The sequence below is a fragment of the Drosophila hydei genome, unplaced genomic scaffold, assembly GCF_003285905.1.
Source record: "Drosophila hydei strain 15085-1641.00,03,60 unplaced genomic scaffold, DhydRS2 tig00000001-arrow-pilon, whole genome shotgun sequence".
NCBI lineage: Eukaryota > Metazoa > Arthropoda > Insecta > Diptera > Drosophilidae > Drosophila > Drosophila hydei.
This window is the reverse complement of record NW_022045643.1, coordinates 2,925,675-2,951,021: the sequence shown is the minus strand read 5'-3', so window position 1 is coordinate 2,951,021 and position 25,347 is coordinate 2,925,675. Positions and strand designations below refer to the sequence as shown.

Below are 25,347 nucleotides of genomic sequence, written 5' to 3'. Positions count from 1 at the left end.
CACATGGCAAACGCCATAAACAGCCACCACAATTGGAAGCTTGCCATGGCGGCAACAACAAGCTCAAGCCAAGCTAACCGCCCAACTACTACCCCAATCTGGCTGGCAGCTGCCACAGCTCCTTGGCTCGTCATAATCACACCCTTTTGCGCCAATGTTTACTTTAATAATGTCGCGGAAAATTTTTATTTTCAATTTTTCACAAGTCAATGGAGTTAACCTGCGACATTTTATGGCACAGTGGCGCAAATTGGCCAACCAAGTGCACACAAATTGTTGGCCTTGCTCTCGGCTCATGCATACATAAACAAGCTAAATTTCCATAAACCCAATTGCTACATCCTCCATGCATGCTGCCCCACTGTGCCAGCCAGCGACAATGTAGCAGGTCGATCCTCTAGTAAATATGGCTATACAATATAGTCCATGTGCACAGCAGTGTGTGTCTGTGTGTGCTGTTGTGTGTGCTGTTGTGTGTGCTACGTATAAATAAAAAATATTTTGCTCTAGTGCTCGGTACGTGGCTGCTGTCGCAGCTATTCTCAGATTGCAGCCTCATCGTTGTTGCCTTCGCCTCTGCCTTTGCCTGTGACAAGTTGGCTTGGCTGACTTTTGTGCGTTGTTGCCATCGTCGTCGACGCTGCCGCCGCTTGTTGTTATTTTTCAACAAATTGGTTATTTTATTGAATTACTCAAGCAGCAGGACGCCTCCCGCCCACCAGGCTTACCCCCAGCTTGTATTGTGGCACATCGAAACTGTGCCTGTTAGCCCTTGCTGCCGCGCTATGTGATTATATTGGCCTAAGCATGTGGCGCTGAGGGAGACGCAAAGTCGCGAAGTCGCGAACCTCGGGATGCCACAATGTCAGGACGTTGCCTTTGCGTGTCCTGGCCCAACCCCACGACTGCCTGACTAGTTGCCTGGGCTGGGACTGTTTCCATTCTTTTCTTTTTTTTTGCCGTTCACTTAAGTAGTTTCGCCGCGTATAATAAATTTTCTAGTTTAAACTCATTTATTGCCCACGACTGGCTGAACCGAGTTGAGCTGAGCTCTCTTGCCTCCACGCTTTTGCTTTGTCGTGCGAAGGCGTCGAGGCGTCGCCCCAGCCAAGCATTGCCCATATAATGGCCATTTGTTGTATAATTTTCACATTGTTTAGTGTCCTGGCCAAGAGTAACTGTAGCTTGCCGTGGGGATAGCTTTTATTTATGATATATAGATTGGCACTAAAGTTGGCTAAGCAACTTCTGCTAGCAGTGACTCCAAGCACGTAGCGTTATAGCTGGCTTAATAATAAGTGGCAACTTCTTTGCCATGTTAATGGCCGAAAATGGCTTAATTCGTGCTACGAGCCAGGGCTGCAAATTGGGTTAAAAGGTGCAAATGCCCTCCAACCCGGCTAATACGCCATTGATGCTTGAAGCGTTACTCTCAATTATTTATATGCCAGCAGCAGCAGGCAGCATAAATATGTTAATATACTCATTTAGTCTCTACTCCTGCCACTTCTACACTTCGTAAACATTACCTAATTACTACAACTAATTACAATTGACGCGTATTTTAATGCACAGGTGAAATGTACTAATTAGAAATATGGAAAAGCAAGCTTACAATAGATTAAACACGCCAAATGGAAATAGTTGCAAATGAGAAGAGACTGAGTTCATTAAGTGTAATAATCGAATTTATTAATAATCAAATGAGACTGGGCTGTGCTGAGACTAGCTTTAATTTATGGAGGCAACATTATTAAATCATTATTTTTATTATTTATTATTTAGTGTATTTATTTTATTTTTTCTGAAACTATAATTTATTAATTTAATTTATTAATTAATTTATTTAATAATTTAATTTTTATTCCTTCGTTTTTTATTTCTTATTTATTTTATGTTTCTTTTATTTTTTTTATTTTTTTTTTTTAATATTTTTTATTTATTGTAATTTATATTTTTTATTCATTAATCAATATTTATTGATAATATATTATTTTCATAATAAATAATAGTATAATTAATGCAGTTAACTTATAACTGATTAGTTTAGCTGCATGTCTAAATGTTTATTGAATTCTATACTCTAATCCACGGCTTAGTACTGATAGCTCCTCTGACAGTTAGTATATTATACATGATAAATATATATATATATATATATATATATATATATATATATACTAGTTTAATATTTTATAGATAAAGCCATTGTTTATTGACTGACTGAATCAATGAACAATGTTATATAAAATATGAAATATATTGCTTTTCGAGTAACCTTTGTTAGTCCGCTGTTTGCATATGCAATGAACAATAAACAAGCAGCGTTATAGTGGGCGTAACCAATTGCATAATATTCGTTGATCGACTTGCCTCGACCCAATTCAAAGGTCTACAGTCTACCCAATCTCAAAACTGTGCAATATATATTTTTTCCGATTGGCCTCTACTGGGCTTAACTATATGAATAATTGACATTTTGTTTAGACACAAGTATATATTTAAAATATCTTAGGAGCACTGTAGAAAACTAATACTGCTTGCACTCTGTAGTAGCTGAGCTATAAAAGCTTTGCTATATATCAAATATATTGATTTCCTTCACAAAGCTCTTTGTAGGCCTACACTGTGGCTTACACACACACATACAGCGAACACTTATCGAGGTTAAGCTGGTGCCGCAATTATTTGCAACACGTGTTGCCTGGCTGCCACAGTCTGCTGCCAATTAGAAAAGTTGCCTTAAATATTCCCATTGCTATGGCAAAAATTTGCCACCTAATTGCGACATTTCTCGCAGCTAATCATGCCGAACTTTTTGGCCAACAACAAAGTTTTTTTTTGTTGGCACATTTGTTGGTTAAGCGTGCACCTGTTTATGCCACAAAGATCAAGGATATCAGCGAAAGGCTAAGCTCGACGACATTGTGTCAGCTAAACTAAATATTGCGGATTTTTCGATTAGCGCGAAACGTTCTCTATCTCAAGCCCTGCAGCTTAATTTCCTGACGCAAATATCAACACGACGGCAAGCCAAAGAAGATGCCAAACAAGCTGAAGCCTGGCCCTAAAGCGCTCTAATGAAATTACAAGCTGAAAAGAGCTGTAGATGGAGAGTGAGAGAGGGAGAATGGCAGAGTGGGAGAGTAGTTGGCTGGCTGGTTGCTTGGTTGGTTTAGTTGTGGTTGTGTGCGGGACACTCAGCTGACTAGAAAGTGTAAGCCAAAGTGGCAGTGGAAAGTCAAGTAAAACTAAGCTCATTTAATGCGCTGCATAAGCGAGCGAACGAGCGAGTAGACGCAGCAGCAGGGCAAGCGACATTCAAGCACCTACAACGGGAAATAACTGCAGCAACAACAGCAGCAACAGCAACTGCGACAAGCAGCACAACAAACAAGCAGCTCATGATGGCATTTGCAGTTTTACGTGCATCCTGAGGATAATTTAACGCCTCGTACAAATGCAAACAAATGAGCGTAAGCTCCACACATACACACACACACACATGGGCTTAAAAAAAAACATTTATTTACTTGCAAGTAATACCCGTTAATGGGTTTTTAAAACAAATCCGCTGCGGGCCTGTAAATGAAACGCCTCGCTACCCAGCCTCAAGCTTCGAGCACTCTGCTCCGTTTATCTCGTCTGGCAATTAAATTTCAAATATTAACACAAGCGGGTATAAGTGCAAAGGCAACAAAACATGCAGCAAAAAAACGAGAGATAATAGAGAGAGAGAGAAAGTGAAAGTAAGTGGGCGATAGAATGGCATGTGCCATTACATAGTTAATTAAACAAACATTTTGCGCTGATAAAACGTTTTAATTAATGCGAGTCGTGCGAGCCAAACGAGAAGCCGTTTAAAGTGCCAACACCTTAAAAGTATGCAATGAAAATGTTTTAAATACGCTCACCTTTACTTGGCCACGTTGGCATTGTCATGTAGCTGGCAGCATTTGTATATCAAATCTCTTGATTTGCTAACCATTAATCTTGCAAGTCCCTGTCTAGACAGCTGCTGCATGTTAACATTTAAAGTACAAATTTGAAACAAGTTCTTTCTTTAGAAGTAATTAATCTTCAAGCCTTTCACAGTCGATGCAGCATTTACTGCATTAATTTAAGTGGGCTTTCATCACACACTTTTAACTTTTAATATAACTGCAGCTCTAGTTTGACATTTATCTTTAATTTTCAATATTTATCTATATTGCCATTATTTTGTAAACATTTAATCTTCAGCTTTAAATATTCAATACAAACAATAAAAACAAACTCACACTGAAGCTCCAACCGATAATAAAGTTTATATATCTTTTGTACATAGCTTAAATGAAAAATAGCGGCACAATTTTGATTGGAATATAAATCGAGTTGGCGCTAGTGTATTTCCCATTGGGTTTATCTGAACCTTGACTCGGTTCAGTTAACATTTCATTATTTTTCTTTGGCCCCGGCGACTGCTCAGCGTGCGATTTTTCAATATCCCGTTGGACAAACGCCCATTTGGAATGGTGTCCGGCGGGTTGTGTGTGTATGTTAGGGCATAAGGGTGGGGCGTGGTTCGAGGTTTACCCTTCTACCATGTGACACATATGGTCTCGTGTTGACGCGACATAAAATATGCAATGCATGCAGTATGTCAGCGCAGCTCGCATTTTTCATTCAGCCATAACCCGCAAGCCCCTGTGCAGGCTATTTGGGGTGTCTGTGTGTGTGTGTGTGGCCCAGAAGTAATGCCCTTTCTTCCCCATTTTTTTGTGTTGTCAAGCCCATTGCATGAAAAAACTATCAATAATGTGCCACGCCCACAGCGCCCTCAGTGGCATATACATATAGATGAGCATAAAATGTTTTGCCTTATGACTTTTTATGCAGCCCGTGCCACCTGCAAATATTTTAATATGCTTCGCCGACTGCTCGTTGGGCAACGAAAAAACCGAATACTTTTTTATTCGAAAGGGTTTTTACCAACAAAAAAAATAAGAGTTTACCATGTGGGTGCCTCCGCCTGCTGGCAACCGACATTTGATGTTTTTACGTTTCACTGGGATTTTACGTGGCTTCGCTCGCATTTTCCACAAAGTAGCCAAGTTTTGTAAGCTGTACAGTTTTGGCGGTTTCGGCTGGTGTTATTATTGTTTAGCTGTAAAGCCCCAACTAAATGGCCGAAATGAAGCTCGTGGCATATGTGCAAATGTGCTTTATAGCCGGTGCAGCTATACGCTCAGGTAACCAGCTATTCCTGGCCAGCGTACGTACGCACACAGCTATTCAATCAATTGGAATTTCCATTTCACTGAAAATATTTGAATATTTACGCACAATTCGAGCTTGGGGCGCTGCCTGGGGCTCGCATTAGGGGCTTCAATTGAGTTTTGGGATTGGTTTTAAATTGTGGCTTTCGGTTTGGGGTGTTTGCGGATCAGCACATGAACCAGACTTGGCTGGTGGTTTTAGCCGGATGGCAAGTGACAGACAGAAACTGGCAGGCAGGCAGACAGACAGACAGACACACAGACAGACAAACACGTTCAACTGCAGGTGGATAAATAATAATATTGAAAATTCATTTTATTTATATGTTTTTGCGAACTATTTGCCCAAAAATGTGCAATGCAATTATTGTTGAGGTTTTTTCCATTCAATGCAAATATGCAAATGAATTAAAACGAGGTGTAAACGATAGTGATAGACGTGAAGTTAGCCTGGCTTATTTGTATAGTAAGTCGATAAGTGGAGGGCTTGTAGATTGAGCTATATGCAAGGCTTAAATCTAGAGCTAAAGGGACAAGCAGACATAGAGCAGAGCATATCATGCTTCACTTCAAAATATTCTTCTCACACAGTTAGTATACCCACACCATGTCTGACAACAGGGTATGCGCATGTTTTGTGTGCGAGTGAAATATTTATGAATATTAATAAGGGAATCGCAGCAAGCTATGCAAATATGACTAAAGTGTTTAATCAAATATTAAGTTTAAAATATTTATTAAAATTTACAACATGCCCAGCCAGAATCAATTTCCATTTCATTTTCATTTTAATACTTTTCTCTATGTTTTTAATAGTTTATGATTTGAGTGTCGCAGCAAATAGCTTCTGACAGCTGGTGTCAAATGCAACGCTGTGTGAGGCCAAGCCAGCTTTAGCCCTATCTCGCTCACTCTTTCTAGCCCCATTGTGTCTCTATGTGTGCGTGTCAAGCTTGACATGAAGTTTGGCACCCTCTTTTTACGTCCCTGCTTTTGACAGCTTCTGACAGGATTGTACTGAGAAATCCAGCAGTTTCAGTTTCCATTTCTTCCTCCGATTGCCATGTTAGTCTGGAATGTAGTACGTGCAACGAGCATCTCACATATTTAACTGTCTTTTGCGTCATCTTATTCTTTCCTTGCCTTCATTCTCTTTTGCAGATATAAAATCGAGGTGGCTGGCAAGAGCCTGCCGGTGCTGACGAATCTGGACAAAGGCCGCTATGGCGTCATTGTCTTCGAGAATCTGGACAAATATCTCAATATGGACAAGTGGAATCGAGAGCTGCTGGACAAGTATTGCCGCGAGTACTCTGTGGGCATTGTGGGCTTCGTCAGTCCCAGCGAGGAGACGCTAGTCGGTGCCCAGCTGCGCGACTTTCCGCTCTTCGTGCACACGAATCTGCGTCTGCGAGACGCCAGCCTGAATCCGGGCTCCTCGGTGCTGCGTCTAACGCGTGCCGGCGAAACGGCTTGGGGTGCCCTGCCGGGCGACGATTGGGCCGTGTTTCAGCACAATCACAGCACCTACGAGCCGGTGGAGTGGGCGCAGCGCAACACCCAGGAGTATCCGGCGGACAGTGTGGGTCAGGTTCAACTGCCACTCACCACGGTGCTGCAGGATCGCGGCCAGTTGGATGGTATACAGCGCGTGCTCTTTGGCAGCAGTCTGCGCTTCTGGCTGCATCGGCTGGTCTTTCTGGACGCACTTAGCTACCTGAGTCATGGTCAGCTGAGTCTCAGCTTGGAGCGCATGATCCTGGTGGATATCGATGACATCTTTGTGGGCGAGAAGAGCACACGCCTGCGACCGGACGATGTGCGCGCTCTGATTGCCACGCAAAAGATCATTGCAGGCATGGTGCCCGGGTTCCGTTTCAATTTGGGCTTCTCCGGCAAGTACTACCATCACGGCACCAGGGAGGAGAATCTGGGCGACGACTTTCTGCTGCAGAATGTGCAGGAGTTCAATTGGTTCTCGCACATGTGGAAGCACCAGCAGCCGCACCTCTACGACAATCTCACCCTGCTCATGGCCGAGATGCAGCTGAACTATGCATTCGCCAAGGAGCATAATATACCCACGAATTCTGGCTACTCGATATCGCCGCATCATTCAGGTGTCTATCCGGCGCACGAGCTGCTCTACATGGCCTGGAAGCAGGTGTGGAATGTAAAGGTCACCTCCACAGAGGAGTATCCACATCTGCGACCCGCCCGGCTGCGTCGTGGCTTTATCCATCGGAATATAATGGTGCTGCCCAGGCAGACGTGTGGCCTGTTCACCCACACCATGTACATAGATAGGTATCCAGGTGGGCGGGATAAGCTGGACGAGTCCATACAGGGTGGCGAGCTGTTCCAGACTATCGTCTACAATCCCATCAACATATTCATGACGCACATGTCCAACTATGGCTCCGATCGCCTGGCCCTCTACACATTCCAATCGGTCATCAAGTTCCTGCAATGCTGGACCAATCTGAAGCTGGCCTCTGCACCGCCCATACAACTGGCTGAGATGTACTTCCATCTGCATCCCGAAGAGGTGGATCCTGTGTGGGGCAATCCCTGCGACGATGCGCGCCACAAGAAGATCTGGTCCAAGACCAAGAACTGTGACTCACTACCCAAATTCCTGGTGATTGGGCCGCAGAAGACGGGCACCACCGCCCTCTACACATTCCTCTCGATGCACGGCAGCGTGGCCAGCAACATACCCAGCCCGGACACCTTCGAGGAGGTGCAGTTCTTCAATGGCAACAACTACTACAGAGGCCTCGACTGGTATATGGACTTCTTTCCCTCGGAAACGTTGCCCAACACCAGCTCCCCCATGCCCACTGCAGTGGGCACACCGCGCTACATGTTCGAGAAAAGTGCCACCTACTTTGACGGCGAGGCGGTGCCTAAGCGGGCGCACGCACTGCTGCCCCATGCGAAGATCGTGACGATTCTAATATCGCCAGCGAAACGCGCTTACTCCTGGTATCAGCATCAGCGCGCTCACGGCGATGTCATAGCGAACAACTATAGTTTCTATCAGGTGAGTGAGCAGAGGGTGAACATTTGGGAGAGGCTTTGAATGTCCCTGAATTCCATGAATATGTAGATCTTAGTGATGGCAACTTAAAGCTGAGAACTATATGCCCTCATTCTCTTTAAATTTTTGAGCTATCATTGCTTCAATTATATATATATATATATATATATGGGTCTATCAGATCTTTAGAAGTTTCAGCTTTGATAGAAAAGTGTCTCAAAGTCACTGTCAGCCATATCAAAGCCTTATGAAGTTATTGTATATAAAATTTGCATAAGCTTTAAGATATCTCAACCTCGCTGGGCATTTGCTACAATTCAAAACAAAATCTGAAGCAAACATAGTTCTATCTAGCTTAAGTAACTAACTAATATGAAGCAACTATGGTTCGAACAACAAATATCCTCTATATTTTTGCCTTATGTCCTTTTGCCAGACAATTTTAGCAAACATTATTAACGAGTTCCATTTGGATCCATAACGAAAGTATTCAAATAAAGTTGAGGCAGGCATTTGTGAGCAATTAAGCCTAAAGCGTAACTACCATATAATTTCCAGTGCATAAACATCAAATATACTCGTGCAGCAGAGACTCCTCTGCTCGACTCTGATGCATACACACACAGCTCTTTGGTCAGCTCTGTTTTTGGCAAGATTGTTTTTGGTTCATTAGTCAACAGCTGTCAGCTGCCAGCTGCAAATGCATAGAAATCTAATGAACTATCCATCAATTCAGCATAAGCTAAGTCAAGCAGAACATGAAACGCAACCACAAGCTGCATTTGCAACTGGTTTGATGTGGCATTTATTGCCACTGCCATTGCCACTGCCACCGCCGCCATAGCTGTTTGGAGAGCAGCTCTTCAAAATGAAAATTCATTTGGCGCTCCACAAAATCGCTTCCGCTCCTCTGTCCGCTCCCTAACTCAGAGTCTGTCGCCTTAGATAGAACAACTTGTCGGCATCATTTTTCGATTTGCATGCAGATTCCTCTTTGGCCAACAGCTGCATGCAATGCCAATTGCAGCATATTTAGTTGCACCTGCAGCATTGGCCAGCTTAACACATGTTTTTCGCCCCCTTCACCCGCCTCACATTTGCTTGCCTTGCTCTACATTTTTGACATGTGTTCGACCCGAAGTCTCCGAATGTCTGAAGCAGACCATTAAATTGGTCACAGCACATGAACTTGAGGTACATATATATGAATCGTGTCTTTAACTTTTTGACATTTGCTCTTGCCAGGTCATAACTGCAAGCGATTCGGCGCCGCGTGCACTCAAGGATTTGCGCAATCGCTGCTTAAATCCGGGCAAATACGCACAGCATTTGGAGCACTGGCTGGCCTACTATCCTGCCCAGCAGCTGCACATCATCGATGGCGAGCAGTTGCGGCTCAATCCCATCGATGTGATGAACGAGCTGCAGCGCTTTTTGAAAATCCAACCGCTCCTCGACTATTCCAATCACCTGCGCTACGATGTGAAAAAGGGATTCTACTGCCAGGCTGTCAGCGAGAAGCGCAATAAATGCCTCGGCAAGTCCAAGGGGCGCCAATATCCCCAAATGGATGAGCGCAGTGCCAAGCTGTTGCAGCGGTAAGTAAAACCAAAAATACAGAAAAAAAAAAAAAACAAAAATGAAACAAGGAAAAAACACAAAACGAATGCAAACGGAATAAAAAACGGGTCGTATGAGTGATTTGGGTTGGTTTTGGGGCGACAGACAGATGACGACGTCGACAGCGACGACGTTAGCACTGGCGCTGGCAACGCTGCTTTGAGTGAAGGATTAATGAACACACCCACACATGACTGTATATGAGTGTGAGTGTGCTTTTGTGTGTGTGTGTGTATATAGAATAGTTGTGGGCGGTAGCAAGAGGCAAGAGCTTTGGGAGTCGGCCATGGGGCGGCAGGTTTTTGTGTGCGGCATTTTTGCGGCCGTGGAAAGTGCACTTTGCTGTACTACTGCAATTCCGGATGCCAGCTGTCAGTTTGGTGTGAGCCCTTTTTATATTCAGTGATTCCAGCTGCTAAACGAGCCACTTTTATTAGACATCACAATGAACGGCATAGGGAGCATCAAATATGAAAAGGAAACCTGAAACACTTGATGCAACAGAAGCAGCTTAGAGAGTTCTTTAGACAGACAGATGATGTGGCAATAATGTATGATGAGAAACTCATTTCTAATAGCACAGAAATTTCGACTTGCCTCCTACAACTGACACGGGTTGGGTCTTTACTTTCAATTTATTAGAATTTGACAAGATGGAACCAATCAGTTCCAGCTTCAGCCGTTAAGTTTCAAATCCGATTTCGAGTTCGAATTTTCGCCTTGCTTACGCTCTTTTTAACACTCTTCCTCTTTCCTTTTTTAGCTACTATCTGAACCACAATACGGCGCTGGTAAAGCTGCTGAAGAAGCTTGGATCACGTCCCATACCGCAATGGCTCAAGGATGATTTGTCGACGGGCACGTGATAGCAGCTGTTTGGAGGCGTGGCCATTGGCGCAGTCGAACTTGGAATTGGTCTAGGAATTGGAATTAGCGGCAACAAATATCGCAAAATGCGTGCGAAACTCAGGAAACAGTTGCATTGGCTACAGCTGACGGCGGCAGCGGCGGCGCCCAGAACTATGCGTGCTAGCAGTGAGAGAAGCAGCGGCAGCGACAGAGACAGAGACAGAGGCAGCGACAGCGGTATCGGCAGAGGCAGAGGCAGAGCTAGCGACAGCGAACAGAAACAACAAAAAGCAAAAAGAAAAAAAAAACATAATTAGCTGCTTTGAATATGCATAAATCTTGTTTGTTGTTGTTGCAATTTAATGATGTCGCTGCAGTTGGCAGTTGAATACAAAAACAGTTAACTAGCGCGTATGTGTGTGTGTATGTTCGTATATAGGTGTGCGTAATTGTGTAAATAGTATAATGGAATTTGTGCATGTATGTGTGTGAGTGTGAATGTCTCTGCTGCCAGTGTATTGTAATCTATAGCAGAAAGCATCATGAATAAATGCATAAATGCATTTCATGCGCTTTGTTAGTTGTTCAAAAACGTTATGCTAGCAAGAAGAAGAAAAAATGACAAAAACATTAATTATTAAAATATGAGAGAGAAAGGAAAAATGTGTGTAAAGCCCATAAAAATCAGAGCCAATTACGTGAGCGTTTTGTAACGGTAATTATGCGCCCAATTAACTGCGACTTGATTCATTTCGTTAATACCTCAGAACACTTTTGTTGTCAACTCACTTATCAAAGACTCCAAGCACACAACAATTGCAGAAATAATAACTGAACTATAGAAATATTTGTTTCCAACAATTTGTATACTATTTGATTAACATTTAAATCCATGCCAAAACTGTGAAGCCCATATTTACAGTTGCGAGTGCTATACATATGTTACATATATAGATATATATATATAGTATATTTAAATAAGGCTGCTATTTGTTTTAAGTGTGTATTATAAATGTTTTTAGGCGGACGCAGCGAACGACAAGGAAAATGCTTAAATGAAACCTTTAAAGCACTAAGCAAAGCTCTATATATAGTATATATATTGTATAGTTGGATATATATATATATATATATATATATATATATATATATATATATATATATATATATATATATATATATATATATATATATATATATATATATATATATATATATATATATATATATATAATTAGTTAAAAGTTTAGATTCGTAATGCGACAATAATAAAAGCGAAAATTTAAATGAATTTCGAACTCTGATTATTTAAATAAAACCGTTAGTACGTCGAGCTTTTTAATAATCACCCTGTGCAGCCAGTGAACGAACAAGTACTGTGCATCTGCTAATTTTGGCGTTACCGTATCAGTATGTCTAGTTTACATTTAACGACTGTTAAACTTAACGAAAATACTCACTTAACGAAACTGTTACTTAACAGACGGCCACCTAGCGCACTGTTATGTCCAACTTTCTGTTAATAAAAGCAATGCACATTTTAGAAATATTACACAAGTGAAAATATAGCTACACTCTTGTGTATTTTATAAAACATTATACAATAAATATATTACAATGGTGTAATTATAAAATGTTCGATTAGTTCTTATCGAAACCCGTGTGTGTGCATACCAGCCGGCGCCGATTAACAATAGACAGCTCAGCTGTTGTCGAACTTTCGAACTCGCCGCATGCGATTGCGCCAAAGGGGGTGAAGCAGCCTGATTGGAATTTTAACAGCAGTCTGTTATCAAACTTACATGCGCGTGGTTCGGCTACTTCGTCGGCGAACTGCGGCTGTTTTCGTTATAGCCTAAGCTTTATAAATTTAGAATTTCAATTAAATATTAGACACCGTGCTACAATAGCTAAAAAGCCGCCGCTACCATCACGAGTGCCGTCGAGTGACGTCGCTGCCAAAGTCAACGCCAGTCGAGTGCAAAGTGCGAAGCAAAATAATCGGCAAAGCCGCCACTCGAGCTTAATTAAATATTTATAACAAAAAAAATATATATACATATATATATATATATAACGCAGTTAATATCAAAAACCAAAGCATCTTCGATCGTCTTTCTCTATTTTGTGCGAAACATGTGCCGCGTCTAGTTTCTTAGTGAAAATAGAAAAAACAAAAAAGTTAAAACCGGTAAATTCTTACCCTTTACTCTTCGTCTGATTCTCGTCTTTCCAACTTTTTGCGCGCCGCCTTTGTTGTCGTTGCTGTTGCTGTTACTGTTACTGTTGTTGTATGGCACTGTTGCATTTAGTTTTACATCTAGCATAAAAACAAATTTTTATGTCAGTCGGATTTAAAAAGGCACAACATACAAATTATTTTTTTTTCAGTATAAGCTTTTTGGAAAATTTGGAAATTGTTAGTTTTTTCTGTTAGAATAGAAATATTAGTAAATACAGCCTTGGTCCTGCCAATTCTAAGATTTTGCAATTGAAAATTGCAAAATCCGTTTCAGTTGGACCAATTTCGAATGAAGGCAGTGCCATCTCTTTTAACAGCCAAGTGAAAAGACAGCAGCAACAACAATAATAATAATAATAACTTTTACTACGACATCAATAACAAGACTGGAGACAGTAGCAAGATTCTTACTCATTGGTTCTGCCTCCCTTGTCATTGTAGCGCCTCGTTTTCTATACTCGTGAATCATAGAAGGGGATTTTTTTTTTATTGTTGTTGCTGCGATCTCGCGTGGAAAGTTGCAAGTTTGGCACTAACGCCAGTTCCAGCTGCAGCTCCAGCTCCAGGCGCCACAGCATGTCCAGGCACGGCATCGTATTACTGGGCAACATCGGTCAGCTCCTGATGTGCCGTTCCAGTCTGCGTCCACTCGAGCGGTGCGGCTGGCGCTTAAAGCCGGTGAGTGCGACTTTCGCAACGCTGGTAAGTGAAACGTCCTATAAATACATACACGCACGCAGACTCCCACACGTGTGTGTGCCTCGTGGCGCTCCGGGGGAGCAGCTGTAGTCTGCCGGCGACTATTCGAAATTATAAAAATATACACACTTGTTCTTTGACTTTGCTGCCGGCAGCGACAAAAAGTATAACATATAACATACATGTATATATATGTATGTATGTATATGTATATGTATGTATGTATACGTTCCTGCATATATACACATATTTACATTATACAACATGCGTGAGTTTGAGAACGTTCGTGTGCACATTTAAATTATTTAAATTTATGCGAAAGTAGAAACATGCTAACAAAATAACAATACACTTATATATAACGTGCATATACTACATATATAAATACATTCGTACATAAATGTGTATACATTGTATAATCTTATATTCTCTGCTTTTCATTCCCTGTCTTTTTCACATGCTTTCTTTTGTTTTTATTCTTTGCTTTCGCACACTTGTAAGCCGAATCGCCAACTCCCATGCTCTCCCATTACTACGCTCAGCCTCGCTCTTTCTCTCTCTCTCTCTCTCTATCTATGTTGTTTTTGTCTGCAACTTCAATTGAAGTTCGCTCACATTGAGTCACATGGCGCAATCAGGTAATGTTAAGCATGTGTGTGTGAGCTAACAATATGTAAAATTTACGCGGTTCTTGTTTTTGCATTTATACGTCATTGAGAGCGATCTGTTTTGCGAATTGTAAGCGCTCCGCTCAGTGAAGCTCAAACTGTGTGAATGCACTTATATTGTTTCTTAATCACTCTCTCGCTCTTTCTCACGTTACTCATTTGAACTTTTTGTGAATCATCATTTTAGGGGTCACTCCCTATCAGCATTTTCAGTGCTTTGCACCGGCTTTTTCGGAGAAGTGACAACTTTATCTGCAGGCGGCCTCAGGTGATACATTTAACAGCCCACGCAACGAAAGGCACAGGAAAAGCGAGCCTCAAATAATATTATTTACGCACACCGTCCATAACATGGTCTTTTATGGCAAACGCGATTTGCATACGAAATGATAAAATTCATCGTTATTTGTTTGGTCGTGCCAGAGAGACAAAGAGAGAGGGAAAGTGAGAGAAAACACAAGAGAGCAGAACTTCTATTTGTCTTGCCTATGTCAATGCGAATTCGCCCAAACAATACAAAAATGTTGACAAAAAGTGTCACACAGCGCTGTAAAAAAAGTTATATCAGCAGAGCGGCTGGGTGGAGCAGTCACCATGTCAACATTATTTGATAGTCGCGAGAGATATAGCGGCATATTATTTACAATATATTGTGTTTTCCTTGTGCTCTGACACATGTTGTTGCTGGATGCTGGCTGCTGTTGTTTTTGGCACTTAATTTGCAAGCTGATTAAAGTCAACAAAACGAGTTCAACAGCAACAACAACATTGATTGAACAATTACACATACATCATAGAAGAGACACAGGGTGCACAAAGTGTCGCCAGATATTTTGGTCTCGTCCTCATGCCGTTTGTGTTTCCTGTCATAATTTTTAGTTCGGCACGTTCTTGCTCTACTTTTCATCTCCCAATTCGCTTACACTTGGGGCTTTGTTTCAAATTGTAACTAAAGCTTGTTTTCTTGTTCGTTATTTTTGCTGGCACTTTCCTTCCCCTCCCCTCTCCATCCAATGTTCTCCATGTTTATGTTTGCAAAACTTTTATTGGCGCCATTCGGTCTGCCGCACAACACAAAATCTGCGTTAGAGTGGACCCAACCAGACCCGGACCGGGTAATTCCGTTAGCCCTGCATGGATTTTTTGCTGTATGCCCTGCATTGGTTGTGCTTTCTCCATTTGTTTTTCCTTGTTGCCGACCCAGGGTATTGGGGCGTGGCAATGCTGTAAATAAATTGCCCATATGCAGGCAAACAAAAACAATTGCAATTGATATTTGATTAAGGCACGGTTATGCACCGATTTCTGCAGCCGCAGCGTGGCAGAGTATCCTGCCTGCTATCCTGTTGCATAAACATACAAAAGCCAGCTCGCACAATAACAAAAACAAGGCAACAAAGGACCCGACCTTATTGATTAATTTTCATTTGCACTTACGTTGTGTGTGTGCGCTTAACCAATGGCACTCGAAAGCTATTTAGATCTATTAAAGCAAGCCCCACAATCAGCTTATACTCTTATATACTATAGAGTATAGTCGGTATTTTATTTAATTATCAGTTAATATATGTTTAAAGCTGCATTGTTGTGTTAAGGTTGCGTGCAATACTTGAGTTGTTGAGCATGAAAGCTTCAGCACATGGTATATTTGCTTTATTTATATGTATATGTATTCATATATATAGATATCTCTAATTTGTCAAGTGTCTCTTATATTAACTATAATCCCACGTCTCTTAACGCGTCAAGTATCGCTGGCTGCCCTTTCAAGTAGTTTGATAAGTTTCATTATCAGTTTATGATATTTATACTTCTTTTTATTCGGCAACAAAATCAAAGCAAGTCAAATAATTGCTGTCGGCTGTGGGGAACTGCACAATACACTGTTTACATACTGAACGTAGGCAAATAGAGCTTGGAAATAGTTTTATTTAAACATTTTCCCAAGTCCAATATAACCTTTTAAGTGAACAGGGTATAGGGTATATTTCTAGATAACAATTTAGCGAAACTCTCTCCATTTCTTAGTAACGATTGTCGCTTCGAATAGTTTAGTTTCGGCTGCTCTGTTTAAAAACTGCTTATCTTTGAGCTGAAATCTGGTTCAAAGTTCGTTTTCTGTTTGTCTGCACAAATGAGGCACAGATATTTACGGAGCACTTAAAGTTTGCTAGTTACTCAAACATTGCAGTCGATTGTTGCGAGTTGGACAATTAACAAATTCGTTTGAGCGCAACGCTTCATAATCTGCAGCGCAGCGAGATGTTGGCCATTGTTTGGATCAGCAAGTTTTCTGTTTTAATGCACAAACTTCAAGTGGAGCAAAGGGTTGTGTGAAAATTTCCTTCTTCCACCTGGCAGCCCCCGAAAAGCCATTTGGCTTAACCCATTCAGAAACAGCCACCGCAGCAAATCTGCATTTTATACGACTTATCCTTGCTGCCCCATCTCGTGAACTCTCCTGGGCATTCAGCCAGCCAACCAGCCAACCAGCCTCAAACAGTTAACTCGAAAGCTTGTGCACGTTTTCCCACATTTATCAGAACGCCAAAATCTTTCAGCTAGCTAAAAATACAAGCAGCGCCAACCAAGGGCAAAGCAGCTGCAAGTTATTTGCATATGTGTGGAATAGTTTGTGTATCTAGAAGGCAGGATTTTGTTATCGCTGCAGTCTTTGGCATACGCTCCTAATTAGCTCAAACACACTCTGCCTACGAGAGTCGCTTCTAATCCACTTAGTTCTTAAATGTTCATTAGAACTTGTCGCGCTCCATCAGCAAAGTTACGTTTGTTGTCGTCGACTGTGGCTCAATATCTGACAGGATACATATAGCTGTGTCATTGTTTGTATAAGTATCTGTGTGTGTGTGAGTGTGTGTTTGCCATTGCCATTGCCATTTCAATTTACCTTTCGGCCAATTGGTTTAGCTTAGTTTAGCCTTGCGTGTTATTGTTCTACTCTTGACTTTTAGTGCACTAACAAACCACCAACAAAGCCCACTCTACATCCCAACCACAATGAGCACCACAAGTGCTGCGTGGGTGTTTAAACACCGGCATGATATGTCGATTTTATTGCTTGATTCTCACCCCAATCGGTAAATTGCTTTAGCCACTTGGTTTGTTTTGACTCGCCCCTTTCTGCTTCTTGTTATTCTTGCCACATGCAGCCATAAAAACACATGTTGAACTAACTGCAATGTTACGAGTATCTGATGCATATGCAGCAATTGAGTGCAGTGCATGCTTAACTGTAAAAGGTTTGTCAGTTACTTGTCGCTAGCTTTTAGCTCCCCCTTATCAGCTGTGTTTGATAACTGCTATCAGCATTTGAATGTTGTGCTTAGCTAATGCAAATATTTTCGCTCATGAATTCATCGCAATTGAATTCGCGGCTTTCATTGACCAGCGAACATAAAACATTTTAATGCTATGCATAAGTTATACTGAAACACATTAAAGGGCGCTGACGCTTGAGTATTCAAGGATATTTGCTGATCTTGGGCACAGACTTAAACTTAATTTATTGGTTCTGCTTGTTGATAATGCGTTGGCCAAACAACAAACAGCAAACAACAACAACAACAGGAAATGCCATGCTGAGTGGCACTTGAAGCTGGCTCTCTAATTTATATAGCAAATATTTAGATTGTAAGCGCTACGCGAGGGACCCAAAATCAGAGAGAAAGAGAGGCAGAGAGCGAGACAGAGGTTCTTACCCAAAAATCTTTGCATAAATTTCCAACCATTTAAAAGGTTCTGCAACAACAAAGCCACAGAGAAAACCTCCAAGTTAACTGCATAAAAAGCCTGTTAATAATTCAGGGCGTGTCTAAGGCTACGCCCACTGTCTTGTCTATGCTATGTGTTGAGTGCCCGGCCGCAGCCGCCCAGCTACCTTAGAAGCTGCTTCATCTCAGCTGCCAACTCCCAGTCCGAGTCCCCATGGCCAGCCTTGTCAGCTGCTCAGCTTCCCTGTGTGCCACGAGTGCAAATTTTCCCATTATATGCAAATGTCTCACACCTAAAGCAACTTAGCACAAAATGAGCTACATAAATTGCTTTGGATTATATTTTTGTTGTGAGTTGTGGTTGCGTATACGAAGAAAGGAAGTCGACTAGGTCAACAGCCTTAATTGGCTGTTAACTGGTTGGATTTGTAAGTATTGGCTGTATGAACTTGGTGTAATTAGAATATGGCTAAGAAATTAAAAGACTTGTTTATTTTTTAAAAATGAAAGATGATTGGGTCGCTGTAATAGAAGAACTATTATCAGAATATATTTAGAATTTGATTTGATAGAAGTGTGTGATATAAATAAATAAATATTTCAATTTATATTGACTTACAGAGTCTTGCCTAAAACAGCTGACAATCATATTAGTTAAAAAGGTTCTAAAAATTTAAATTATATTTTTCCAATTGTCAACTGCAACTGGTTAGAGCATTTGAGGTGTGTTGCAGCTGTGCTTTGTGCTGTTGCCGCCTTGCTTATTACTATAAACTGCCAGAATTATGTCGTTTGCATGTCCTGTTCGTAGGAGCTGGCACAGCTTGTGGGCCACTTAACGCAGCCACGTTTCAGTTGTGCTAGCATTTTCGGTTGACACGCCTTGCTATTTTTTTTATTTTTTATAATCACGCGCCGTTGGTCGCTCTCCGAAGCAAGGCGTGTCCTTTCTGCATTGCCAGCGCAGTCGCGCTATATTCAAGGTTCAGAATTTGCTTAATGCTATCCTCCTATCTAATTGTAAGTAAATTAAAATGGTTCGTGCCTTTAGAGTTGACGCCTTGACTCGCAGTTTCCCAAAGGCGCATGCAAAATTGGACTCATACATGCTCAAAAGTCAAAGGATACGTCTTGATGTAAGACCCACATTTTTCGTGTGGCATTAAGCTAAGCATATTTTTCGTGCAGATTTTCAAGGCGTTGGCAGCTGGCAGCTGGCAGCTGGCTTCAGTTTTATTTTCTTTGTACTTTGTATGCTTCTTCTGCTTCTTCTTCGTCTCTTTTTTCTTGTATGTCATGTTAAATAAAAATATATTTATACAGTCAGGCTTTGAGTGTGCGGTCTTTTTGCATTTATTAATGCGAGAAATTATTCACTTCGAGCATTCAGTTTTCTATTATTGTTAGTTGTAAAGTATGCAACTTTTAATCAGAAGTTTAATGAAGTAAGTTGTGTTATTGCGCAATTGTTTTAAATGATTAATGCAATTACTCAGATCGTTCTGTGATGCTGGTTTAATTGATGCTGAAATCGCCAGGAATACTTTTGCCATTTCTGTTATTACAGCCCGTAGCTTGGCACGCACTTAGCGTATCCGGAGTTTATGCTTGGCTCAGCTAACGGGCATCCGTTTACGTCCTTTAAATTGCTTGAGGGTTTTAATGCCTCAATTTGTTGACGCCAGCTCTACGTTCACGTTAGCTACTCTCTATAAACGTGAAGCTTATCCAGTTCGCTGTTTCAGATGCCACTTTTTGTTGGATGTTGGCACTGGGCCAGCAGTATGTAAATATTAGTGCTTTCGACGTTGGCCGCAGGCAAATTTTAGTGTTTTAGCAGCTTTTTAGCGTCAATTTTGTGTGCCTACACGTTGGGTCGTTAAATAACAGTTTAATTAACTTGCATTTTCAATAAGCTGAATTCATTTATTTAACTAGCTTCATTTGCCGACCGCACTCACTCAAAGCCTCAGCGTTTTTCTCTTTAATTCTAACCCGCATCCGCAAATTACTTGTATTTAACTATTAGAGCTATGTAAACTGTGGCGATAATTGCCTGGACTCATAATGCCCTCGTGACGTATACGCAACGTGCGCATGAGTTCCGTTAGCCAAGTTAGCCTACCACTCTGCCAAAGACAATAATTCAAATGTGTTTAGCTAAATGCGTTGCCCAATTCCCATAAGGTGCATTCGGCATTCCAAAACGGGCCATAAAACATATTCCCAGCCTAAATAGCATACAGAATCTAGCAGACAAGAGCCGAGCGAAAGGAGGGCAAGCTGTGTGTACTAAGTAGCTTTGTTCGCCTTAAAGGCAACTCATGTGTTGGCCATGTTTATAAGTCGCAACACAAACGTCCAAAACGCCAGCTGGCTTTTTCTCATTAAATTGTGACTGGGGCGACAAATAGCATAAACGCTTTGCACATTTCTTTTTCATATCTTTCTGCTTTTTGATTTGTTCGCAGAAATTCATTTCATTTTCTAATACATCCACATGGATGTTTGACTGTATCTGTTACTAATTTTAGTTTGTCTGGCTTTCGTATTTCATTGCTTTTATCTGCTTTTCTGTTATGCCAGAGCGCAAAACATTTTTCTGACAGTCTCGTTGATATTTTTGATAGTCTCCGTCGCTTGTGTTCAGCTGCTGCTGCGGCTGGCTTTTCCATTGCTTCTCGTTGTTTACTCAATTCATTTACCTGCTCTGGTCTCTTTCTCGCATTTCAACTACCCAAATATTTACACGTTGAAAATGTATTTCTATTTACTCATTGCGAAAAAAACGGCCAACTAGCTATAGACATGTCGAGTTTATATAAAACTATTATATAGACGCAGGCGTCTAATTTATTATTTTTTTAGCTTCGAGCTTTTTTGGTTTAAATATTTATAGAATTCGATCGAGGCAGCTATTATTTATATATTTTTTTAGATTATACATTCATTTATTTATTTGATGTTTTGTTGTTTTTTGTTAACTGTTTATCTTGTTTATGAGTTGCCAATTTGCGGGTGTGGCCGGGTGTTACCCATAAGTCAAGGAAGGTCAAGTGTAATACAGTTTTTTTGTGGTGTGTTTTATTGCTACAATTTTTGTATTGTGCTGTGTCTATTTTGATGGGTCGTAAATATTCTTGGCAAGCTTCAATTATGTTGTGAAAGTGTTGAATTATGTTTTCCATTTGTTGACTTTAATTACGCTTTCAATGGCAATCAAAAGCGTTAACAGCCCTAACAGCTGCTTGAAAGGGTATACCTGGACAGCTTTAGGGCCGGGCCGGGCCGGGCTCGGCCGCATGCGACACTTGACACGCGACTTTGTTAAGCGTTGCCTGGCAATTGGCACACAGCCAACATTTTACAAGGCAAAATCGGTAGGAAGGGCTTAGAAAGGGTTAATATTCTGCAGTTTCGTTCCGTCGCCTGCCCAAGCAGCGCGCTGCTTTGAATTCCATGCCGTTTTGTTGCTGTGTTCCATGAATGAGAGTCGCTTTTAGCTTGGCCAACTTGGCTAACTTTTGATTCTACGCTTTTGATGGTCTTTTAATTTTTTTAAGCCAAATATAAACTTAAGCTGATGGCTTTCTAGCTCGTCGAGTTTATGTTTATTAAAGCAGTTCTCTTGAAGCTGTCAGAATTCATAAATTAGCTAAGATAATATTTGTCTAAATAGCTGCAAACGGTTTAAATTGGGATAATACATGCACGTCTGTTAAGTTTGTTCCAGGCTTAGTGATGTTAGTTGAGCAAGACTCTACGTTCAAGCTGTCTTTTAAGGGGCGCCTAAAAGTATGCAACGGACAGTTGTCTTTATACGTACGTCACCTGGAATCCACTGAGAGTGTGTCTCGCGAAAGAGTTTTGAGGAACATCTGCTCTGCTGCGTGTTTGCTGACTGCACTTGTGCTGTTTGTTTTTGTAGCAGCCTAGGTAGGCTGTCTTTGTATACTCAGCTGCTTTTATGCCTGCTCATCCCCGCTGCTGTCTCTCTGGCCTGGCTGAAGGCTCTTTTGTCAGCTCGGCTCAGTTGAGTCGTTAATGCCAGCTTGCGCCGCCCTTGTTTGATTGTGTGTTGCGCGTATGTTTTGTTTGTTGTGTGTTGGCTGTTGTTTGTTTGTTTTCGGTTGCTTAGACCCGAATTAGTTCATCTCAGTGGTGGATGCGGCGCATTGTTCTGCACAATATGAAACGATTCCTGCAATATGTCGCGACGTCGCAGCATGGGCAACGCCCACGGCCAAAGTTGTGCCTTGACTTGGCTGCTCTTTAAAGTTGTCCCCTAAGCACAAATTAAGTTTAAGCTGCGGCTGGTGGCATCAACCTCTCCGGCAGGATCCGGCAGGTGTACTTTATGAAATAACATTTTCATTCTCATTTTCATTTTCATTTTCATTTTCGTTTTCGTTTAAAGCCATAAGCTCAGCAGACGGCAGCGTTTCCGCTGTTCGAGCGCCTGTGATTTCAATTTACTTGGATGATCATAAAAACTTTTGCCTTCAGCACTGCCCAAAAAGAAACAACAATAACAAGACAAACAATGGCAGCGTGTAGCATACTTTTGGGTTGTTTGGTGGCTTGATGCGTGGGCTTGGGCTTGGGTGGCTGTCGGAGCTTGTTAAATTTATGCGCCTCAAAAAACGTTTCATTTGTTAACTTCTAATGTTGGCTGACAGTTTTGGCCACACTTGCCAACTCAATTTGCCAAGTTTTGCATTTTATTTGCAATTTGGAATTCTGACTCGGCGCTCAATCTATCATTTATTGAATGTGCCCCACAGTTGTTGTTTGGAACGTGCTGTCAAATTGTTACGGCCCCATCATCCAGCTGGTCCCGAAGTGCGAGCTCTTCATCAATAATGCGCAGTCGGAGCGACAGAGCCAACACAAATCACAAATCACAAATCATAAATGCCAGAGCATAGAAAAAACTAGAGGAATATAAATGGAAGTTTGATTTATGCTCAGCTGCTGCAGCTCTAATACGCTCTATATATATGCAACACGCACTCGACTTTTCCCTCATTTATTCACTATTTAAATTTCAATTACTCAGCTTCTAGCGCAATACAAGTTGCTGAATTATTGAAGCGCTTGATTGAAGTCAAGGGCAAAATCCAATCCAATCGGTACACATAGAAAGCTAGAAAGTCAAGCGCACATTGAGTGTAGATGAGAAGTTTACTTCAAGCAGAAAAGTAAAATGAAAATTCCAATTTAAGAGGTATTTTTTTTTAGAGAAGTCTGATAAAAGTCATTATTTTGATGTCTTTACTTTTGATGGCTATCATTTCAATCATTGCCACTTCAAATTCCTGACGACATATCATACAACTGAAGTTGACTCTGCTTCTGTCTTGCCTTCATATTTCTGTGTATGTGGTAAATGACAAGGTAAACAGTTTCGGTGTCGATTTTCCTTTGCATTTTTCCCAGTTGAGTTGGAATAACATAAAATAAAAAAAAATAACTTTTCAGTTGCGTGCTGTGTGCGTTAGATTGCTCATACGCAACGTTGCTCGCAATCAATAGCAGAGTGAGAGAGACAGATAGAGAGAGACGGAGTTGGAGTGGGGAAGCACAAAATGTGCCCAGCACGAAGCAAGCCTTGTTATTATCCATTCACCCATCAACCCCCATCAGCAATTTACTCTTGCTAGATTTACCTGCTGCTCCAACGCATGATGCTCCTTTATTTCGTGGCTTTTACTCTCCCCCACTCCCTGCTGTTTGGTTATGGAAGGCACGTGATTTCGCTGGGGAGCATTTTAACTTAATTAGGAATGGTTGAGACATGCACGCAACATACGCGACAGGCAGCTAGACGAGCAGCTTGGGCAGGTGATTCACACTTGTCTCTGCTTTTAATCTATATATGTATGTGTGCAGTAATGCCTTTTGGCAGTAGCAAGATCTATGACCAATTTAAGCCACAACCAATAAGCCGTAATGTATTCATTAATGTTAATTTAACAACATTTTTCTTTCCATGGCTTCGTGCTTCTGTGTTCGCAGCGCGCTTGGCCCGGCATTGATCAACAGCAGCACAGAAATTTTGCCACGGGAACGACTTCAACTGACGACGATGAGGACAGGCGGAAAAAGCACGAAAAGCACAAAAAACAATCCCTGGCCATCGGTAAGAGAATCCTTTCAATGTTTACCCAATGTAAATGTTGTTGTAAATATTTGACTTTAATATGAAAATTGATTGGAGTTGAGTGCCTGGCTCGACTAGGCCCTTGTTAGCGTAGTTGTGGGGTCGTGTTATTCGAGCTGATTCATTCAGCTTCATTTACAGGATTTAACACAGCAAATTCCGCAAGAGACAATCAGCCACGTGACTTAGCGAATAAAGTGAACTCATTCATGACAACAAAAAATTTGAACAATTTGAGAAATTTAGCACACATCAGACGACAGCTTAACCAGGACCGGAAAAATTTCAATGCACTGAGAGAGCGCCTGAATGTAAATAAGCAAAAGAATAATTTTCCACGCATGGACAATAGCAAACAGAAACAAGCTCCCAGAAAGGAAAGAAAGAAAAAGTACATGAATGTACTAGAATACAGTAAGTAACTGTAGTTACAAATTAGCTAATTCGCTGACTGACCAATATCCAAACAGGACAGTTTAAAAAGGAACAAGTTCTGAAAAGTTACGGAAGAAATAAGAAACGTGTAAAGCCCAAACAGCGCTGAAAATTGCAAAGCACAGAAGCAAAGCAATATCACTATCAGATCTGAGATGTGAATATTACTGACCAGAATCCGTATCGTAAATAACCCAGAATACCTACGGAAAATAGCACTTTGAACTACTCCGAATACATTCAAATATAGTACTATAAACTGGGCAACTTTTCAAATCCTACAAAAAATTATAAAAATAATAAAATAATACTGCAGCTAATCAAACTTTTATCTCTCACTGGATTTTGTTTATATAAATATCTAATATATTATTGAAGTATTCAGTTCGTTCAACTTATTGAGCTGCCAATTAAATAGCTCAATTGAAACCGGCATTCAAGGATAATTTGTCATAAATTGTCATTTAGTTACAGATTAGTTGAACTCATACTCAATTAATGGCTGTAATTATCTCGACTGCAGCCCCACCAAATGCAACCGCAATGCCAGCCATAATTACAAAATCCATACCACAACCCCAATAATTTATAAATATTTCAGCACGTAAATAAATTGACAGCCTTTAAATCGACAAATGA

At 41.1% G+C, this 25,347-nt stretch overlaps 2 protein-coding genes across 6 annotated transcripts in view; both read left to right on the top strand.

Annotated features, from left to right (window-relative positions):
• Positions 1–10,994, top strand: part of LOC111592320 (bifunctional heparan sulfate N-deacetylase/N-sulfotransferase) — a 50,534-nt gene extending 39,540 nt beyond the window's left edge. The window contains exons 1-4 of one of the 2 annotated variants that reach the window (XM_023304440.2): positions 6,027–6,339; positions 6,420–8,304; positions 9,547–9,899; positions 10,685–10,994. In XM_023304440.2, coding sequence (XP_023160208.1) covers positions 6,523–8,304; positions 9,547–9,899; positions 10,685–10,787 — 2,238 coding nt within the window. In that variant the 5' untranslated portion in view covers positions 6,027–6,339; positions 6,420–6,522 and the 3' untranslated portion in view covers positions 10,788–10,994. Of the gene's footprint in view, positions 1–6,026; positions 6,340–6,419; positions 8,305–9,546; positions 9,900–10,684 lie in introns of those variants that run through there. The other variant, XM_023304439.2, reaches the window with a different exon arrangement.
• A 1,548-nt stretch (positions 10,995–12,542) lies between these two features.
• The window catches only part of LOC111600528 (calcium uniporter protein, mitochondrial), a 41,642-nt gene continuing 28,837 nt past the window's right edge, over positions 12,543–25,347 (top strand). Inside the window, exons 1-4 of one of the 4 annotated variants that reach the window (XM_030225943.1) lie at positions 13,114–13,714; positions 24,129–24,252; positions 24,415–24,687; positions 24,744–25,024. In XM_030225943.1, coding sequence (XP_030081803.1) covers positions 13,589–13,714; positions 24,129–24,252; positions 24,415–24,687; positions 24,744–24,817 — 597 coding nt within the window. In that variant the 5' untranslated portion in view covers positions 13,114–13,588 and the 3' untranslated portion in view covers positions 24,818–25,024. Of the gene's footprint in view, positions 12,962–13,101; positions 13,715–24,128; positions 24,253–24,414; positions 24,688–24,743; positions 25,025–25,347 lie in introns of those variants that run through there. The other 3 variants (XM_030225941.1, XM_030225942.1, XM_030225940.1) reach the window with 3 other exon arrangements.